Source organism: Eptesicus fuscus, chromosome 20 (genome assembly GCF_027574615.1).
Source record: "Eptesicus fuscus isolate TK198812 chromosome 20, DD_ASM_mEF_20220401, whole genome shotgun sequence".
Lineage (NCBI taxonomy): Eukaryota > Metazoa > Chordata > Mammalia > Chiroptera > Vespertilionidae > Eptesicus > Eptesicus fuscus.
This window is the reverse complement of record NC_072492.1, coordinates 2,982,772-3,004,683: the sequence shown is the minus strand read 5'-3', so window position 1 is coordinate 3,004,683 and position 21,912 is coordinate 2,982,772. Positions and strand designations below refer to the sequence as shown.

At 48.1% G+C, this 21,912-nt stretch overlaps 1 protein-coding gene and 1 pseudogene across 2 annotated transcripts in view; one reads left to right on the top strand and one right to left on the bottom strand.

Annotated features, from left to right (window-relative positions):
• SPECC1 (sperm antigen with calponin homology and coiled-coil domains 1) overlaps positions 1-21,912 on the bottom strand; it is a 249,879-nt gene that overhangs the window by 141,820 nt on the left and 86,147 nt on the right. Inside the window, exon 1 of one of the 2 annotated variants that reach the window (XM_028132223.2) lies at positions 3,699-3,853. The exons of the other annotated variant lie outside the window; for it this stretch is intronic. Coding sequence (XP_027988024.2) covers positions 3,699-3,738 — 40 coding nt within the window. The 5' untranslated portion in view covers positions 3,739-3,853. Of the gene's footprint in view, positions 1-3,698; positions 3,854-21,912 lie in introns of those variants that run through there. 2 annotated transcript variants of the gene reach the window in all.
• On the top strand, positions 16,662-17,391 carry LOC103299379 (eukaryotic translation initiation factor 4E type 2-like; annotated as a pseudogene).

Below are 21,912 nucleotides of genomic sequence, written 5' to 3'. Positions count from 1 at the left end.
AGAAGATGGCCACAGCCGGGCATATGCACACAGGCCCAGCCTCAGCAAGGGGAAGGGCAGCCCCCGGAGACGCCCCAGTGCGCACACTGCAATACAAACGCCTTCTGGGAAGGAGCAAGTTACCAGTGTGGACATCTCGGTCCCCGTGGAGGTGGTGGCCGTGTGGCCAGGATTTATGCCATCGGGCAGTCCCTCTCCGAAGCCCTGGTGGCCCACTACCAGGAACATGTGGATGAGGCTTCCAAGAAGGAGCTCAAAGACGTCCTTACCCAGGATGACCAGACCCTGCTGGTAGCTGATCTCCGTCACTGTGAATGCAAAACGCTGGGGAGGTCCTGGTGGCTGTGCTCACTACCAGAAGCGCCGATCTGGGTTCACCTTTATAACAAACAATGGTCGTGGAAAAAAATAAAAGCAGCAGCTAGCAGTGACAGTGGGGAAAACCTAAGCTCACCTACTAAGGCCTCTTTAGCATCCTGGGCACCCTTGTGTGAATACAAAAAGGCGAAAGTCAAAATGGCACCCTTTCCTCTGGATCGCTGCAGCCTCACCTGGGCCCACTCATCCCTCCTCCCAGACGCCTTTACACAGCGCACAACCTGCGCAACTGCACCCAGCAGCCTCGCCCACAACACAAACGCCGACAACCGGGTTGGATACTGAAGGACCGTCACTGGGACCTTCTGAGTAAAAGCTGTGGTCATCCACGTGTTCTGATTGCAGCTGCCCTCATTCACGCAAGGTTTCCTATCTTTCTCTTGTCCACTCTACAATGCCGGAGTAAGTCACAATGACCCAACTCAGAGGATCGCAATCACCACCAGAGGAATCTTGCTGCTACCACAGCCAAGACCAGGGCTAGGAAAGAGACGGCGGCTGGGAACTTGCCTTCTGCCTCAGGTGCGGCCACAGGGCATGAGGCGCTCCCACCGGGAAGAGATGGGGCAATTCCAACTCTTTTAAGCAAAGGGGCTGGGGGAGATTTAAGATGAGGATGTTACCTCATTTACCCTTTAAACAGACCACCACCACCCCTGCCCAAGCAACTGCGGTTGGTCGTGTGGATGCCGCCATGAGGTGTGCCACTTGGATCTCTATTCAAGAAAGAATGCGCCTTCAGCTGCAGGGACTGCAAGTTAGTGCCACCGGATCCTAGGACTCCACGTGCCTTTGAGCTGAAGGCACATTCTTCTCAGGCAGCCTCCAGCTGACTGACCACAGCACGAGGACTGGACTGATCACTTCTGCCCGACCTGGGGCTCCTCCAACAGGCAGTTTGCTCTGAGGATCTCCCTGCCCAAACCTGCTGCCTCCCCCTTTTCCTTTAAGTGTTGGGTCTGCATCACGGTCTAAAGCAGCGCGGGTCCGCGGACCACCGGTTGGTGACCGCTGGCCTAAAGCTTTCCTGGCCTAATTCTGCTTCCCACCCCTTTCGTCTCTCTCGGGTATTGCTCTCTAATAAACCTCAGTCATTCCTAATTCTGTTTAAGGGTTTCTCAAAGAACAAAACTGACACAATACAGAAACGGTGTAAAAATCAAAACGTGGGTGAAGTCCTTGCCTCATCCAGCCTCCCTCTACTTACCTCTACCTGTACCACTAATCTTTGGGCCCCTTGCTCTGATGCCCCATTGAAGAAGCACTAGTTCTGATTCTAGTCCAAAGCATAACTGCCTCATTCCAGCCCCCATAGCACAGCAGATTGAAGATACCTTAATCTTTAACAAAACTCATTTCTAGGATCTCACTGATGTATCCTGTAGCATTTCACACAGCATTGAGAGACCAATTAAAATTATACTCACACTTTCAGCCAACTAGAGTCCAGCATTTAAAGTCTTTCCTAGCCCTAGCTGGATTGGCTCAGTGGATAGAGCGTCGGGCTGTGGACCGAAGGGCGGCCAAGGGCATGTACCTCAGTTGCAGGCTCCTCCCTGGCCCGGGCCCTAGTAGGGGGCTCCTGTAGAAGGCAACCAATCGATGTGTTGTTTCTCTGTCTTTCCCTCTCTCTCCCACTCTCTCTAAAAATCAATAGGAAAGTATCCTCTGGTGAGGATTAAAATAAATAAATAAGTAAATGAATAATAAAAAATAAAGTCTTTCCTAAGATTTTCTAATCTTATTTGCAGCATATCAGCCGGAGTTTCCATTCTGAAATGATATGCACCCTTTGAATGATGCAATAAAGTAAGTGACTGGCATAAAAGTCTCCTTTCCGTGTCCCATCCATCAGTGCTTTAAAAAGCACAGTCACTTAGAAATCAGAACACAGCACCCAAGGAACTCTTAAAGCTCTCACAAGGGGGGCGGGCGGTCTCTTCACAATTTTGACACCAAGGAAATCACACACCAGGGTTTCCACAATGCCTGGGCAGTTGTGCACTAATGAGAGGTGTTTTTAAATGTTACATATCCTTTACCTAATAGTTTATCACAGGGCTGTTATGACAAAGACATTATTTTGCAAATACTGGTTACGCTACCCAAAGAAATTTGGATAAATGCTGCATGTTAGAGTGACCCCTTTGTAATCTATGCAGTAACCCCATCTGTAAAACTTCTCTTCACAGGATTCCCATGTGGCGAAGTTTCTGATCCGTGTTGTACAGTCCAATGTACCACAACTGCCAGGATGGCACCACCCTCAGCCGGCCCGGCCCACGGACGGGGCCACGCGGTGAGCGAAGAGCTGAAGCTAAGGACCAAGGTCATCAGCGCAAAACTGTTCCCAATTCAAGGAATAAGTCACTTGGACTAATTGCTCCATCTCTCAGAACCTCATTTCCTCATTCGAATTCAAATGTAAACGTTACCCCCTTGAAGAATGTTTCCCACTGCGGGCTGTCACAGGGAGCACATGCCTGTCACCTGCACCCCGGGGCCCAGGCCGACCATCTCTCCCCCATCAGCCACGATGCAATCTTTTTAGGCTAAATTAAATCCCACTTGTTTCATGTGACAGCATATAAATGTTCCGCTTTGTTCTTCAATGCAACCCCGTGGTTTTCAGCATTTAAATCTGCGCTGGAGGCCAGGACGAAAACTAGAGCCCAGCTGACTCTCCGACACACTCGCTCAATTTCTGCGGGGAGCTGACAGCCGGGGAGTTTTCCGTGTCCCAGAACAAGCACAGGCTGTGGAGTAAAAGCCAGCCCCGGTCAAGCCCTCGGTCTGACCACGAGTAACAGACCTGCTGACGGGTCACCCCCTTCCACGGGCTCCAGAAAGTGGGTGATACGCCAACGATGCGCTGCGAGATGGACAACGAACCAGAAACGACGCCAAGTCCCACTTTCCGCGGAAATGCCTAGAAAGTCTGCAAGAACTGCTTCCACACGGACAGGGGACCTGTCCGGGCGGCAGGCAGGGGGGCCAGCGGAGACCCCACGAGAGCCACCCGCACCCGCCCCTCCCCGCCCGCCGGGCCCGCGGGCGCGGCCACGAACCGGGCTCCTTCCCGCCCCGCTCGCGGCCGGACCGGCTCCAGGTCCGTGTTTACAGGAGTGGCATTTCCTGGTCGCGGAGCAGCGCAGGTACTGCCACAAGCCCACCGGCGCGTTCCGAGGCCGGACTCCGGCCGGCAACTTCCCCTCTCCCCTCGCCCGGGCGCCGCGGGCGGGGGCTGCGCCGCCGGGAGCGGTGGGGGAAGGGCGCCGCCGGGGAGGGGGCGCGGCGCGACCCCCGCCGACCGCACTGACCTGGTTCGGGATCCTCGGGCCGCCCCAGGTGGTTGCCCATGCTCAGCCGACTCGGCAGCGGCCGGCTGGCCGGCCTCGGACCTGTCCACCGCGCGGCGGCTCAAGCCGGCTCCCGCGGACCAGGCGGCCGCGTCCGGCGGGTCCGCTCCAGTCAAAGAAAGGGCCGGGCGCCTTCCAGTTCCCGGCGGCCGCTCGCCGAGCGGCTCCGGGCGCGCAGGCGAGCCCCGCCCCCTCATCTGCATTCTGTCCGCCAACTTCGATCCACAACGCCCGTCGGGCGCGGCCCGCCCACCTCATCTGCATACCGCCCGCCCACCTCATCTGCATACCGCCCGCCCACCTCATCTGCATATCTCTCTGGCGTGTCCGGAGTCCCCTCCAGGCGTGGGCGGGCCGCCCAGCTGACCAAGTCCGGGCCTGGGGCCGGCGCTAAGAACTGCAGAGGGACCGGGCTGGAAAACCCCACTGCGGGAGGCTGAAGCCAAGTCCACCTGAAAGGCAAAATCCTGCGCGCGGTAGGTTAGATCTGTGAGAACAAAAAAGCCTAGGGCTGGCACAGGACAGGCGCTTAATAACTATTGGTGGAGTACATGAGTGAATGGACATACAAGCAACTCTTGAGGAGGAGGAGATGAAGAAAAAACAACAGCTTTAACAAAGACTTGCCGATTATCCAAGATGGCTAATAAAAATGCATACCAATCCTAAGTGGTAACTGTTTTGCTGCAATCAGAAATGACTAACTTATGGAAATTACCCTGAACAGCTTTCATAGTTAATCTCACAGTAAAAACAGAACTAAATCTTGCTGTGAAAAACATTTAATAAAATCATGAGTGGGATGGCTGGTTCTACCTCCTGCATCACTTGAACACTATGGTCCATTCTCTGTTCTCATCTTCCCCTGGAGGGCCCTAATGCTCAGTCATCTCTATCCAACTTGGTCATCTCTTCTCTGTCTAACTCGGCCATCACATCCAACTTGTAGCTTTTAAATACCACCTATGTATCTCCAATCCTCTCTTCTGAAATCCAGATTCATTTACCCAACTACCTTCTTGACACTCCACTTAAATGTCTTAATAGGCATCTCCAATTTAACTGGAACAAAAACAATGTTCTTGATTCTTCTCTCATAGATGTTTCGCATAGTCTTCTCCATCTCCATAAATGGAATGTGTTGGAATATATATTGTAAATGCCATCATATCTCAGCACTTCTCACCACTTCCACTGCTGCCATCTGGTCCAAGCCATGGTCATCTCCTACCAGGATTTCTGCAACTGCCTCCTAACCAGTCTCCCTTCCTCTGCCCCTGCCTTCTATAGTCTGTTCTTCAGATAACAGAGTGATGCCTCTAAAACCTGGTCAAATCATATCACACCTCCACTTAACAAAGCTCTAATGGCTTTCTGCCTCACTGGGAGGAAAACCCAAAGCCCTTACAATGGCTCCAAGGCCCTGAATAATTGTCCCCCAGGCCCTCACCCCCCATCAGTGGACTCACTTTCTCCCTCTCACATTGCTTTTGCTACAGTTGCCTTCTTGCTGTTCCTCAAACATGTAAAGCATGTTCCCACCTAAAGGCCTGGGCACTCACTGTTCCTTCTGCCTAGAATGCTCTTACCCCACATTCCTACATTTCATAGACCATATGGTTCATGCTCTCTCACTTCTGGGATCTCTGGTCAAATGCCATTGTATTCAGAGGGGTTCCTCTTGTTGCACCACATTAAATAGTAAACCAGACCCCTCTGCTCTGTTGAACTCCATGACATTTATCACCATTTAGTATGCTACATATTTACTTGTTTACTGGTTTACTGTCTCTCCTCTAAGAGTACACGTTTCATGAGAACTACAGGCCTCCTCTCAAAGATGCCCATCTCTGGCTTGTATTTCTATGGCAACCAAAGCTGCCTCCTCCGGCTTGGTACCTACATCAATCAGTGTCTTTATAGCTGTATCACTGCTGACAGAGATGTTTGGAAAGATAATCACCATCAATCGGTTAACACTGGTTGCTTCTGAGAGTTGGTGTTCTGGATCATGCTTTAACTTTCTTTGTACTTTTCCATGCCTTAGAGGGGCTTACATATCTGTTTTGTACATGACACTACTCAAATGGAGGGGGGAAACCTCAACTTTCTTTGTTTTTAATACTTTTTTAATAGATTTCAGAGAGGAAGGGAGAGGGAGAGATAGAAACATCAATGATGAGAAAGAATAATTGACTGGCTGCCTCCTACACGCCCCCCACTGGGGATCAAGCCCACAACCCGGACATGTGCCCTTCACCGGAATCAAACCCAGGACCCTTCAGTCCATAAGCTGAAACTCTATTCACTGAGCCAAACCGGCCAAGGCCCTTAACTTTCTTAATTAGCTAAGGGTAAACTTGCTAAACTAAGTTCACACAAAGAAAACCAAAAGAAACTTAAATGTGGGAAGAAAGAATAAGAGAGGGTAACAAAGTTGAGTAACTTACTCACATGAAAAGTTCCTCAGGCAGATAGCATGTATGTTGCTAAAAACACTCCAAGGCTGGAAAAGGGAAAGAGAAGTCAGGGGAGGATCTAGAAAGAGCAGCAGGTTCGTGGTGCGGGCGCTGGCGGCGAAACAGGCAGTGGCTGGAAATGGCCGAGGCACCTTATGGGGTGAGGGAAATGTTCTGAAACTTAGTTGTAGATAGTTAAAACTCAGCAAATTTACTAAAAGCATTGGATAGCACATTTTAAATGGGTGAATTTTATGATAAGTTATAGTTCAATAAGGCTGGGGTTTTTTTAAGTCAAGAGAGATATATGGATAAGGCTCCAAGATCATGTATTATTTCTGAACTAAAAGGAGCCCCATCCCCACTCCAAATCAGTTAGTGCATTTGAAGTCAGGGGGGAGGGAGGCGGGGAGGGGGGTTTGCTGCCAGGAATCAAGGCCAGAAAGATAAGGACTTTGAAGAAGACGAGATTAAGGGGAGAAGAGAAACATCAGCCACGCTCAGGATGTGCTTGCTCATTGAATGTGCTGCCAGCAGGTCCAACAAAGCGGGTTCCACCCAAAGCAAGAGAACTTGTAGGGCGGGAAACAGCACCAGTGCACGGCGGGACCGGGGAAGCATCGGGAAAGAAGCCGAAGGCGGCCTGCAGAAGATGTTTGAAAAGGACAAAGCGCATCCTGCTGTGAGGCCCAGAACGGCGTGCTGAAGGAGGAGCTGCCCAGCTGGTCCTTTCATGCTGAACAGTCTCGGTCAGTGTCCAAGTGGCAGAGGGGCAGGGGCAGAGGGAGGGCGGTGCCAGGCATGGACATGCGCATCCTGGACACGCAGGCCCTAGCAGCAGGGCCCTGTCTTTGTTCATCAGAGCGAACAAAGGCGTGATTGTGAAAAAGTCCGGAGTGCGTTCAAAGAACAAGCCGCCTTAGCCCAGGACGGGAGCTCCAGGCACGAGCAGGAGACTGAGCGGGCTGCAGTGGGTCTCGCTGGGCAAGGCCGAGGTTTGCTCTTGCTTCTCACCCAATGAGGAGGGCCCGGAGGGGTGTGCGCAGAGCAGTGGCCTGAGGAAAACTCTGATTTGTAAAAATTACTCTGGTAATACAAACCCTGCGCTCTTCTACACCCTCTACCTAACATTTTACAGAAAACCAAGCCAACCAACACACCCACTTCAATAAGACACTGATAACGCCTGGGCAAGACGAATACACTGGTGGGTAGGCTCCTCTCCAGAACAGCTGTGCGCCTGCTCCCACCATTTGGGTTGTCCGCTCAAGAAGAGTCAGGGTATTTGTTCCAAGCTTGTTATGCTAATTGTACTAATGATTTTATTTACATAACTTAATTACTATGTAAACCAATGAAATAGGAGCACAAAGAGAGACAGTTTCTTCAAAAGCCATGCTGCATACTTTGAAAATACTCAATGAAGGCAAGTCATTAGAAAATGTGTGAAGCAAAAGAAGCAACTGTAAAGATCAGGGGACTATTTGTAGGCATGTGAAAGGATTCTGCACAGTCTTCTTCTGAAGGACACAAGTTCTCAGGGGAAAAACCAAGATGGCGGCATAGGTAGACACCTAAACTGCTGCCTCGCACAACAGTTTCAAAACTACAACTAAAAGACAAAACATCTATCACCCAGAACCATGGGAAAGCTGGCTGAGTGGAAGTTCTACAACCAGAAGGAAAGAGAAAAGAGCACTGAGACATGCACAAGCGCTGAAAAGCTGAGGTACGTGAATCGGGCTGGCGACTGGGTGTGCTGCTTTTTTCAACCCGAAGGGAGACAAGCTCCTGATTACTCTGAACTCCAGTTTCTGGGGAGACGCTGGGGACCCAAATTCCTACGGGGAGAAGCTGGACTGTCTGCCTGCCATCAGATTGGAAAGTGAGGGTGGCTTTCTTGCAGAGGTGCACGCAGCAATCATTGTTTACTGCGCTGGGACGCGGGACAAGGGGACACGGAAACGTGGAGACGCAGAGATGGCTGACTGGCAGCCATCGCTGTTTGCCTCGCCCTAGAGTAGTGACTCCCTGAGACCCCACCCCACAAAATCTACAAACCCACCCAAGCTCCACGCAGCAGCTTTTACATATAAATGGCCTGCCCTATCACAGCTTTACCTAACAAACTGTAGCTCTGGTCAGACAGCTCCAAAACCTCCAAACCCCAAGCAAAGAGGAGAAAACTGTAGTTCTCGCTATAGCTCCTGCTGGGTGGCCTCAGACAGTAGCTGACCTGCACCCCATTGGAGATCCAGAAGCTAGTGTATCTAGTGGTCAGTATGAGACGACACCAGATTTCAACTCCTCACATCTATAAGTGACACATTCAAGAGGCAGACTCAGTGAGCACCAAAGCCCCACTGAAGCAAGTCCTGCCCCATAAGCGTGTCTCCAGCACAGCAGTTCTTCCATTGTAGACACAGCGGGTCCTCAGAGCCAATTGGCCTGGAGGTCATTTCCTCCCAGTGTACCAACAGTAATCAAGGCTTAACTACACCAAGACTTTGCACTCAGCCCACAAAGGGGTGCACCAAGATTGTCCACCTCAGGTGATAGGGGAGGCTGAACCACTGGGCCCTATAGGTCACCTACCACAGAAAACCACTTCATTGACACAGGGAAGCAGCAAAATGCAGAGACAAAGAAACATGTCACGAATGAAAGAAATGGAGGAAAGCAAACTTCTGGACATAGAGTTCAAAACCACATTTATAAGGTTACTCAAGAATCTTCTAAAAACCGCCGAGAAACTTGATGAGACCTCCGAGGAGCTTAGTGAGACCTTCAAGGATCTTAATGAGAATGCCAAAAAAATGGAAAAGGACCAGTCAGAAATTAAGCATACACTGTCTGAAATAAAGAATATACAGAAATTCAACTGTAGATCAAAGGACCCCAAGAATCAAACCAAAGATCTGAAATATGAGGAAACAAAAAACACCCAACCAGAAAAACAAAATGAAAAAAGAACCCAAAAATATGAAGATAGTGTAAGGAGCCTCTGGGACAACTTTAAGCATACCAACATCCGAATTATTGGGGTGCCAGAAGAAGAGAGAGAGCAAAATATTGAAAACCTATTAGAAGAAATAATGACAGAAAACTTTCCCTACCTGGTGAAAGAAATAGACTTACAAGTCCAGGAAGCACAGAGAACACCAAACAAGAGGAATCCAAAGAGGACCACACCAAGACACATCATAATTAAAATGCCAAGAGCAAAAGACAAAGAGAGAATCTTGAAAGCAGCAAGAGAAAAACAGTTAGTTACCTACAAGGGAGTACCCATACGACTGTCAGCTGATTTCTCAACAGAAACTATGAAGGCCAGAAGGGAGTGGCAAGAAATATTCAAAGTGATGAACAGCAAGAACCTACAACCAAGATTACTCTACCCAGCAAAGCTATCATTCAGAATTGAAGGTCATATAAAGAGCTTCACAGACAAGAAAAAGCTAAAGGAGTTCATCACCATCAGACCAGGATTATATGAAATGCTTAAGGGTATTCTTTAAGAAGAGGAAGAAGAAGAAAAAGGTAAAGATAAAAATTATGAACAACAAAATGACAACAAATACATACCTACCAACAAGTGAATCTAAAAATCAAGTGAATAAAAAATCTGATGAACAGAATGGACTGATGAATATAATAGAATCAGGGATATAGAAAGGGAGTGGACTGACAATTCTCAGGGGAAAAGGGGTGTGAGGGGTGCGGGAAGAGATTGGACAAAAATCGTACACCTATGGATGAAGACAGTGGCGGGGGGTAAGGGCATGGGGTGGGGTGGGGAATCAGGTGGAGGGGAGCTATGAGGGGAAAAAAGAGGAACACCTGTAATAATCTGAACAATAAAGATTTATTTTTTTTTTAAAAAAAGGACACAAGTTCTCGCTCCTGTTGAGAGAAACTAAAACTGAAAATCATGGCAGATGTATTGCAAGCGTGGAAAGAGGTGAGGGAACCCCAAGCAACAGGTCTGCTTTAAGAAAATGCCTTGGCCCTAGAACTGAAGATGAGTGAATAAACAGTCGTATGTTTTAGGTGAAAATAACATGTTTAAAGTACCTGTTACATTTTTAGGGTTCCCTGATTTAACTAACTTTGCCCATTAGTTAATGCAAATTGATCCCAATCTCACAGCACAGAAGAGTGTGCAGTGAGCATTACTAGCAGCGCCCCTCCAGCCAGGCAGCCTCGGGCTGCAGGCGAGGGATGCGATGCTGGGTGGGTTAGGGGAACCCAGAGCAGATGAAAAGATGTGGGAAAGATGTGGCTGAAAAGACAATTACACATTAAAGGAAAGGAAACTGACAAAGTGACAAGAGAATTGTTCTGGGTGACGAAAAGTGGCCCTGCAGTCACGCTCTAAGTCCAGATGCTACAGGAAGCAGGTAAGCAACTCTGCAATACGGGTGGTGGCTTCATTTAGACAAATTCAATGAGACAGCAATGTGAACTCCAGAAGAGCAGAAGCTTCCATTGTTTTGTTCATTGTGCATCCCTAGCACCTAGAAAATGCTTGGAAAACAGCAGACACTCCAACTTCTTGAAAGGAATGAATGGATGTACGCACATGCAGAATATCCACAAGGCATTTCCAGCGAATAGTTGGAATGTTTCCAGAATGCAGGGTGCAAGTTGGGGCAGAGATGCGGGTTTGGGAGTAATCAGGTACCTTGTCTACCTTGTAATCTCGTGGCTCCCACATGGAAGGAGACAAGAGAAGATGTCAAAGAAAAGGTCTTTGGCCTGAACAGCAATGCCTTCAGGGTCGGAAAGGACTTTAAGAAGATCATCTAATCCTATCACCCTACCTCTGCACCGAGGAGCTGTTCAGCTTAGAATCAGTATTTCTCTAGTAATAATGGGAAATTCTTTCCTACAGCAACACACCTCTCTGAACTTCTGTGGCTATTAGAACATTCTTCCATATATTATGTCAAAGCCTGGCCCTAATTTTAACACTTGGAACCAAAAGGAAAAGTTTATTTATTTTTTAATCCTCACCCAAGAATATTTTCTCATTGACTTTTAGAGAGAGGGGAAGGGGAGGGGAGAGACAGAGCGACATGTTGATTAGTTGCTCCCTCATGCACCCTGACCAGGGCTGGGGATCAAGCCTGCAACCGAGGTACGTGCCCTTAACTGGAATCGAATGTGGGACCCTTCAGTACATGGGCCGACACTCCATCCACTGAGCCAAACAGGCCAGGGAGGAAAAGTTTACTTTTGACCAGAAAAGGAATTGGTTGACAAAGTGATAATTTTGGAAGAAAAAAAAACAAATCATGTTAGAAAAGCAAAGCTGAAGGATTCTGAATAAAATGCCCCAGCATCTAAGGCAGGTAGGTTTTCTTTCTTTCTTTCTTTTTTTAATATGTCTTTATTGATTTTAGAGAGAGAGAAACCTCGATTAGAGAGAAACATTGATCGATTGCCCTCCCCCAGCCCCAACTGAGCCACACTGGCCAGGGTGGATTTTCATTTTAATTGCTATAATTCCTAAGTAGAAGATTCTGTTTAGGAAGATGGTTTGAGAGGAAAATCACATTTTATAAAAGTATCTACATTTCAGGTTCTGCTCTTGGTTCCTCACATATGCCGTTTCATTTCATCCTACAACTCCTGAGCTGAGTGTCTTACAGACACGGGACACGCTCAGAGAGGCTCACGGCTCGCCAGCCACACAGGGTTCTTCTCCAAGTGGAGATCTGACCCCAGGAGCACAGACACTGACGGGCTTCCTGAGCCACAGGGAGACTGCACAGGTGTCCTCCATGCGCTTAGGCAGACATGAGGGCATGTATAAAAACTGGAAAATGGCCGGTTTGGCTCAGTGGATAGAGCGCCAGCCTGCAGACTGAAGGGTCCCAGGTTCAATTCCGGTCAAGGGCACATTCCCGGGTTGCGGGCTCGATCCCGTGCAGGAGGCAGCCAATCAATGATTCTGTCTAATCATTGATGTTTCTATTTCTCTCTTTCTCTCCCTTCCTCTCTGAAACCAATAAAATAATATATATTTTAAAGACCTGAAAAACAACACACTAACTTGGATGAATATGAGGTTTGCTGAAACCTGTCAGAAAATGGCCTGAGAGCTCATCCTGAAGAGCAGCGGAGGTGTGCTGAAAATGGTAGGACACAAGCAGCCTGGCTGCTCCTGCAGCTCTGCCCGTGTTTCTGTCTTCTCTCACCATATACCCCCAAATGGCCTCTGCCCTGGAAAGGGTAGGTCAAACCGTATGAAGAGGAAACTGAAATCCAAGAAAATCACCGAATGAGCTTAAAGGTCCTGGCCCAGGGACATTACACCCACAACGCTGGCTACCCGGCGAACAAGGCCACGAACTGCTGTCAGTCACCACTGAGACATGCTGGAGCAGTGCCAGAGCTGCCACCCAGAACAGAGGCTCATTCATGTGGAATGGTCTCCAAAACGCACTGCTCAGGGAACCAGCATGCGTGCGGGACGCGTGTCCGTTTGTGCGCCTGGTGCGAGAAGGGGCAGCTCCTGCCAGACAGGGATAAGCGGGTTAGGAGCAAAACCTGTCACCGTACCCTTTACCTCTTGAACCATGTGGATTGTATTACCTATTCAAAAAACAAATGATCCGGGTGAGGCCATGTGTCCCTAGATCCGGGTGAGGCCTCGCGCACCTAGGTCCGGGTGAGGCCACGCGCCCCTGGGTCTGGGAGAGGCCACGCGCCCCCGGGTCCGGGTGAGGCCATGTGTCCCTGGATCCGGGTGAGGCCTCGCGCACCTACGTCCGGGGGAGGCCACGCGCCCCTGGGTCTGGGAGAGGCCACGCGCCCCCGGGTCCGGGTGAGGCCATGTGTCCCTGGATCCGGGTGAGGCCTCGCGCACCTACGTCCGGGGGAGGCCACGCGCCCCTGGGTCTGGGAGAGGCCATGTGTCCCTGGGCCCGGAAGAGGCCACGTGCCCCTGGACCCGGGTGAGGTCTTGCGCCCCTGGACCCGGGTGAGGCCACGTGCCCCTGGGTCCGGGTGAGGCCACGCACCCCTAGACCCGGATGAGGCTGGGTCCCTGGGCCCGGGTGAAGCCATGTGCCTCTGGGTCTGGGTGAGGCCTTGCGCCCCTGGGTATGGGTGAAGCCGGATCCTGGGTCTGGGTGAGGCCGTGTGCCCCTGGATCCGGGTGAGGCTGGGTCCCGGGCCCGGGTGAGGCCACGCGCCCCCTGGGTCTGGGTGAGGCCACGTGTCCCTGAGTCCAGGTGAAGCCGTGCCCCTGGGTCCGGCCGAGACCAAACCAGAGGGAGTCGGACCTCCATACCACCATTTGTCCACCATCCAGAGCTGAGGAGTCAGTGCTGACATGTACACATAAGGAACCGGTGGACATTGAAATTGGGTCTCAAAAGAACTGTTGGTCCAGAAAGAAACTCACTACAGACTGATTCATTTGCCTGTCAGCATAACTATTATTGCTCGTCTCACATTCAGTTCTTATAAGTATATATCTAGTGACACATGATCTCGCTCATCTAGGGGAAATGATGAACAACATAGACTGAGGAACAAGAACAGAACCAAAAACAAGGAGGCATCGATCGGACTATCAGGCCTCAGAGGGAGGATAGAGGAGGGTGGAGGGAGGGGGGAGAGATCAACCAAAGGACTTGTGTGCATGCATATGAGCCTATCCAATGGTTAAGTTCAACAGGGGGTTGGGGCATCCGTGGGGAGGGGTGTGGGATGGGAATGGGGGGATGAGGACAAATATGTGACACCTTAATAAAGAAATTTAAAAAAAAAAAACGAATGAAGTTTTAAAAGTTATATCTGACAGCCCTGGACGGTGTGGCCCAGTGGGTTGAATGTCATCTGTGCACCAGAAGATCCCAGTTCAATTCCCAGTCAGGGCGCATGCCCAGGTTGCAGGCTCAATCCCCAGTAGGAGGCGAGCAGGAGGCAGCAGCTGATAGATGTTTCTATCCATCTCTCCCTCTCCCTTCCTTTTTCTCTAAAATCAATAAAAAGATACTTTTCTAAAAAGTTTTGCCTGACAAAAGACTGGCGGTTGATAGGACAACATTTTAAAGGAATGGTTTCTAGGTGCCTGCAATGACACAGAGACATCACTGGGAGCACCAAGGAAAAATCACGGAGAACAAGCCAAACTGTCCAGGGCTCTTTCACTTGCTTTCATTTCAAAATCCGCAGACATGGCTACCCCAGAGGCAGCAGTGGTGGTGGCGGGGACTGACCAGGTCACAGAGCTGAGGTGTGGCGGGAAGGACAGAACGAAGCGCGGTCTGTGCTTCCCGAAGCTTTTCCTACAGTCGTGCTGTCCCCACTGACAGTGTCCAAATCTTGTTTTTTTGTTTCTCTGGCATCAACCCCACATACAGCTTCCCTGCACATAGATGATCAAATATATGTTGATTTAATTTATTACAAATGTCTTGATTTAATGTTCCAAAACTAATTCCCACATCATAAAATCACCACAACTGGGCTGTCTTTGGGGTTGATCAAATAGAGATAAGTATCCCATCCAAACAGCGTTAAGAAAATCTGAGCGAGTTCAGCTGGGGGCAGGGGAGGTATCAACAGCACACACTTCCACTCTGACCATCTGCACTGCACTTTGCTTAGGGAAAATACTTTCCACAGTATTAAAATTATCTGTGACATGGGAATCAATTCATAAGCAAAGATAATTCCATGGCAAACTCAGTCCTCCAAATAAACTTTCCAGAAGAGAGAAGACAACTCTGAAAGCCTACTGTGTGCAGCAGCCAGGAAAAGCAGCGCCGGAGAGCAGACCTGACCATGTTTTCATGGAGGGACGTGAACATTGCTGGAGGTCACGGTCAAGTTCAAGGCCTGGAACTTTCATGCCTCGAGTTCAGTGAAAACTCCCGTTTCCCTTCCATCTAGTGTGATGATTACACAGAACCAGAAAAGCAGGACGTTCTTCTGAAACATAAAACTTGTCCTATGGAGGGAACCCAGGTGTCCCTCCCTTTTCCCCTCGTGCCCAGGAGAGCCCAGGGCACCGGCCAGGCCGCGTCTTGCTGACCAGGACCCGGGCTGAAACGAAGGCGCAGCACCCATGGTCACCCTCTTAGGAAAGATGGGTTAGCGCAGACACTTGGGTCAGAGCCGGCCTAACAGGAAGGGCAGCACTGTGGGAAGCGCCCTTGCCCTCCATCTTCAGTGCAGGTCACGGAGCCCGGATTTTAACACTGACCCCTGCCCTGGTATTGACAGTGCGCCTTCCCTGTTCCGGTTAGCAGGCACCAGTTAGTTACCAGCATACACACCCATCACTGCTAACACATCATCATCATCCCTGCAGTTTATCTAAGTCTGATTATCCTAACACATAACCCCTCCGCTTTCCTGGCACAGGCATAACTTTAAGTACACGGGAATCTAGCAGTTATGCTGTGTTTTGTTATTAAACACGGTATAGCGGGTCTAAATGAATGAATGCTTTGAGAGCAATAAAGAAGAAAACATCAACTTTTTAGGCGCTAGTGGATTTAGGGAAGACCCTCCCTGCACACAGCAGAAGGTGGGAGCAAAGGTTCAAAGGTGGTTGTTGGAGGTTGGGAGAATAATTTTCAACATCATTCTCTTCTCACCCACCAGCACAAATACAGAGTTTATAACCAGTGAAGAAACAAGAGTTAGGAATCATACTAATGAAAATTGGATATCAGCTTTGGGTTATTGTTGTTTTTTTAATATATTTTTATTGATTTCAGAGAGGAAGGGAGATGGGGACAGAGGATAGAAACATCAATAATGAGAGAGAATCATTGATCAGCTGACTCCTGCATGCCCCCTACTGGGGATCAAGTCCGCAACCCAGGCATGTGCCCTTGACCGGAATTGAACCGTGACCTCCTGGTTCATAGGCCAATGCTCAACCACTGAGCCACCAGCCGGAAAAAGCTAGAACACTTTTAGAAAAAACACAGGAGAAAATCTTCAAGATCTAGGGCTACACAAAGAGTTCTTAAAGTTAACATCAAAAACATGATCGATAAAAGGAAAACCTGATAGCTGGACTTCATCAAAATTAAAGCTTTTTGCTCTGTGAAAGACCCTGTGCTGAGGGCAAAAAGGCAAAGTACAGACTAGGAGAAAATATCTACAAACTCCCTATCCAATAGAAACTAGTATGTAGCCCTTCGGTTCAGTGGATAGAGCGTTGGTCTTCGGGTTTGATTTCGGTTAAGGGCACGTGCCCAGGTTGCGGGCTCGATCCCCAGTGGGGGGCATGCAGGAGGCAGCCAATCAATGGTTCTCTCTCATCACTGATGTTTCAATCTCTCTCTCCCTCTCCTTTCCCCTCCTGAAATCAATAAAAATATATTTTTAAAACTAGTATGTAGAACATTTTAATAATTCACAGAACTCAACAGTAAAAAAAAAAAAATTAGTAAAGAATCCAAATAGGGCGACGGCGAGAGGATGAAAATTGAAAGCTGATGGCAGTGGTGACCATGATCAGAATGAAGAACACAGCACACAGACAGATGGCGAGAAGGAAAACACGGAACGGGACAAACGTCAGAGCAGCAGCAAGAGGAAGGCTGCCGTCCCGGGACCAGCAGAGCATCCCCTGCAGTACAACCACACTTCCTGGTACTCCAGGAGAACCCCCGCCGACCCACCCGCTCACAGAGCTATGAACAGAATATCCACAGATCCTGTGGAGCAATTCTGGAGGTTTTACAGCCACACGGTACGTCCGGGAGACCTGACAGGCCACAGTGACTTCCCTCTCTTCAAAGAAGGAATTAAACCCATGTGGGAGGATGATGCAAATAAAAATGGTGGCAAATGGATTATTCAGCTGCGGGAGGGCTTGGCATCGCGTGGCCGGGAGAATCTCATCCTGGCCATGTTGGGGGAACAGCTCATGGTTGGGGCGGAGATCTGTGGGGCTGTGGTCTCTGTCCGGTTTCAGGAGGACATTATTTCAATATGGAATAAGACTGCCAGTGACCAAGCCACCACAGCCCGAATCCGAGATACGCTTCGGCGAGTGCTTAACCTCCCTCCCAACACCATTATGGAATACAAACCCACACCGACAGCATCAAGGAAAATTTTCGAAATACAAAAATCACATTGTGAACGTACACAAGCTGGCAATAATCCTTTTCCTTAAGTATGTGTGTGTTTGTCCGAAATGGATGGGAGGTCTCCAGCTGGTCCTTCCACCTGCTTACTGAAGGGACGTCCCTTTTGCAATCATTCCTGGAGGATGGATTCTGCTAGACACCCTCCAGCATCGCTGACTTTATCAAGTGGAAAGATGGCAAACGTGACTTTGTAATAGACACACTTTTTTTTTAATGGGTTACTGTGGGGGAAGTATAGCCTGTGTGCTGTGTGCTGTCCAGATGCCTCACAGGCCCTCTGTCATGCTCCTCTCTACTGTACAAAGGGTTTCGCCACCACATGTACCAGCCAGAGCTGTCCACTGAGACTTGTCAGTATTACGAACGTCTGTGCATCCAGGAAACACTTTTTGTTGGAGGTCCCGGGATAACTGTAAATGCTCTTCTAGCTTTGCCATTAAATTATTGGGATGTTTTAAAAAAAAAAAAGAATCCAAATAAAAAGATGAATAAATGACATAAACAAACAAGATATACAGACTACACAAAAGCACATGGAAAGATGCTCAACATCACTAGCCATCGGGGATACAAATTAAAACTCATGAAGTGTCACTGTCCATGCCCATCCCAATGGCTAAACTAAAAAGTTATTACACGCCTCATACTGGCAAGGCTGTGAAGAAACTGGATTACTAAAATAGTGCAGCCACTCTGGGAACACATTGTGGCAGTTTCTTAAAAACTAAATATGCGGAAAACCAAGATGGCGGCATAGGTAAACACCTGAACTAGCTGCCTCACACAACCACTTCAAAACTACAACTAAAAGACAAAACGGACATCATCCAGAACCACAGAAAGGCTGGCTGAGTGGGAATTCTACAACTAGAAGGGAAGAGAAAAGCACACTGAGACTCGGAGGAGGTGCGGAAGTAAAGTGCAGAGGTCCAGAGGCATGCACGTGGAAAGGGCTGGCAACTGAGGACGTGGTTGTCTTTTTCAATCTGGAGGCAGACACAAGCTCCTGACAGCTCTGAACTCCAGTTCCGGGCGAGACTCCGGGACCCAGACTCATACGGGGGGAAACTGGACTGTCTGGCATTGGGCCAGAACATGAGGGCAGCTTTTTCTCAGAGGTGCTTGCAATAATTACCAAGGGACACTGAGACCTGGGGGCCTCTTAGGGCAGGGCTGAAGGTCAGCCATTGCTGTTTGCTCTGCTCTGTTGATTCCCTGAGACCCCACGCCACACAATTTACATCCCCACCCCAGCTGTATGCAGAGGCTTTTGCATATGAATGGCCTGGCCCTTTGCAATCTAAAATTACCTAACAAACTGCAGCTGGGCCCGAGAGCCCCAAAACTTCCAAAAGAAGGCCCAAGGCTCCACAGCAGCCTGCATTGCTTCACAGCTGGGCCTCATCTGGGCACCTCCAAACCCCAAACAAAGAAGAGGAATCTGAAGATCTATCTGTAGCTCCTGCTGGGTGGCCTCAGGCAGAGCTAAATTAGCACCTCCTTGGAGATCCAAGAGCCAGTGTACCCAGGGGTCAGAGTGGGACCATACTGATTACAACTCCTCAGATCCATAAGGGACGCACTCAGGGGGCAGACACAGTGAGCACCAAAGCCCCACTGAAGCAAGTCCTGTCCCATAAGGGTGTCTCCAGCACAGAAGTTCTCCTATCGTAGACACAACTGATCCTCACAGCCAAGTGGCCTGGAGGTCAATTCTCCCAGTGATACCAACAACAATCAAGGCTTAACTACAACAAAACTGTGCACACAGCCCACAAAGGGGTGCACCAAGAGAGACCACCTCAGGTAATTAGGGAGGCTGAACCACTGGGCCCTATAGGACACCTAGCACACAAAGTCACTCTATCAACACAGGGAAGCAGCCAAAATGCGGAGACAAAGAAACAGGTCACAAATGACAGAAATGGAGGAAAGCAAACTACTGGATATAGAGTTCAAAACCACGGTTATAAGGTTTTTCAAGAATTTTCTAGAAACCACCGATGAATTTAGTGAGTCCCTCGAGGATATGAAAAAGGACCAACTAGAAATTAAGCATACACTGAAATAAAGAATAATATACAGAGATCCAACAGCAGATTAGAGGATCGCAAGAATCAAGTCAAAGATTTGAAATACAAAGAAGCAAAAAACACCCAACTGGAAAAGAAAAAAGAATCCAACAATATGAAAAAGCCTCTGGGACAACTTCAAGCGTACCAACATCCGAATTATGGGGGTGCCAGAAGAGGAGAGAGAGCAAGATATTAAAAACCTACTTGAAGAAACAATGACAGAAAACTTCCCCTACCTGGTGAAAGAAATAGACTTACAAGTCTAGGAAGCTAATTCATATGTATCAACAAGTGAATCTAAAAATCAAATGAATAAAAAATCTGATGAACAGAATAAACTGGTGAATATAATAGAATCAGGGGCATAGAAAGGGAGTGGACTGACAATTCTCGGGGGGAAGGGAGTGTGGGGGTGCGGGAAGAGACTGGACAAAAATCGTACACCTATGGATGAGGACAGTTTGTGTGGGGGGGTAAGGGCAGAGGGTGGGGTGGGAACCCGGTGGAGGGGAGCTATGGGGGAAAAAGAGGAACAACTATAATAATCTGAACAACAAAGATCTATTTAAAAATAAATAAATAAATGCCAAGTTTAAAAAAAAAACCAAAAAACTAAATATGCAACTACTACATGACCTAGCAATTGCACTTCCGGGAAATTTTCTGAGAAATGCTCCCACAAAATGTTGACATGGAAACCTGTACATGAATGTTTATAACAGCTTTATTCAAAAAAAAAAAAAACTAGAAACAACCCAGATTCATTGGTGAATAGTTAAACGGTGGTACCTGCATACCATGAAATACTATGAAAAAATAAAAAAGGGACAAACTCTTAATACACACAACAACCTGGATTAATGTCCAGAGAATGATACTGAGTAAAAAAAAGCCAGTCCCATTTTAAAAATATATATTTTTATTGATTTCAGAGAGGAATGGAGAGGGAGAGATAGAAACATCAATGATGAGAGAGAATCCCAATCATCGGCTGCCTGCTGCATGCCCTCTACTGGAGATTGAGCCTGCAACCCAGGCATGTGCCCTGGACCGGAATCAAACCTGGGACCCTTCAGTCCACAGTCCAATGCTCTATCTACTGAGCCAAACCGGCTAGGGCAAGCCAGTCCCATTTTTATAACATTCTTGAAATAACAAAATTGTGGAAATGGAAAGCAGATTAGTGGCTGCCAGGGGTGAAGGAGCGGGTGGGGAGGGAGGGAAGTGAGTATGGTGCAGAGGGATCCTTGTGGTGATGGAAATGCTCTACAACCAGACTGTGCAATGTCAGTATCCTGGGGGTGATGTTGTACTATCTTTCTGCAAGACATTACCATTGGGGAACTTGGGTAAAGGGTACAGGGGAATCTTACTCTATAATTTCTTACAACTGCACGTGAATCTTCAATTATTGCAAAATTAAAGTTTAATTTTAAAGCATATGAAATACACTTTCAACTTGTATACTGTATTGACTTTAGTTTACTTTTTTTTAATCTTTATTGTTGAAAGTATTACATATGTCCTACTTTTCCCCCATCAGCCCCTCCAGCCTGCCCCTGCCCCTCCCCCAGGCTTTCAACACCTAATTGTCCGTGTGCATGAGTTATGCATAGTTTAATTTTTGATGAAAATCTAAATAAAAACGATGCAACCTTGGCCAGTGTGACTCAGTTAATTGGAGCATTGTCCCGTACAGCAAAAGGTGGCAGGTTCTATTCCTGATCAAGGCACATACCAGGTTCAGGTTTTATCCTCCATTGGGATGCATATGGGAGGTAGCTAATCAATGTTTCTCACATGGATGCTTCTCTCTCTCTCTCTCTCTCTCTCTCTCTCTCTCTCTCTCTCTCTCTCCTCTCTCTAAGGAAAAAATCAATAAATAAAAACCATGTACTTTGAATACCATTACATTTATTTTCTTACTCTTTGAGAATGATTAAAAATCATGAAGTGACAGAAATAAGAAAATACTAACATGGAACTCAGTGGGGAAAGCTGAAAATAAAAAATATAATTTGCCATACAAATTCACCCATTACTCATAAAAACAAAGAAAATGAGCAAGAAACTTATTTTCATCAAATCCACAACTTAATAGGTCATCCAAAATCCCTGAGACTTCCTGTTCTTTAGTGGATATTTAATTACTGATCAAGTAGTGGGTCCCCATTTGTGTTCTTGCCCTGGGTCTTGCAAATATCAGGCATGTGCCTGCTTCCTACAGCCCACTCTTCTTCCTTAGGACATGCCAGCATTCCTGAAGGTGAAAAAAAATGTTTATAATGATCTGAGTCTAGAATTGAACCCTATTTTACACAGAAACACAAAACTAATTTTTATACAATTATACACTGGGTTTTCAGGAAATGAAACTAACATTAACAACAAGGAAAGATACCACAGTGTATTGTTCAGAAATGTACCAAGCTGTCGGCACTACAGGAAGTCACCAGTGTTGACACTGCCCCTGGCATTTGAACCCCCAGCACTGGGTCCTGTCCTGTTT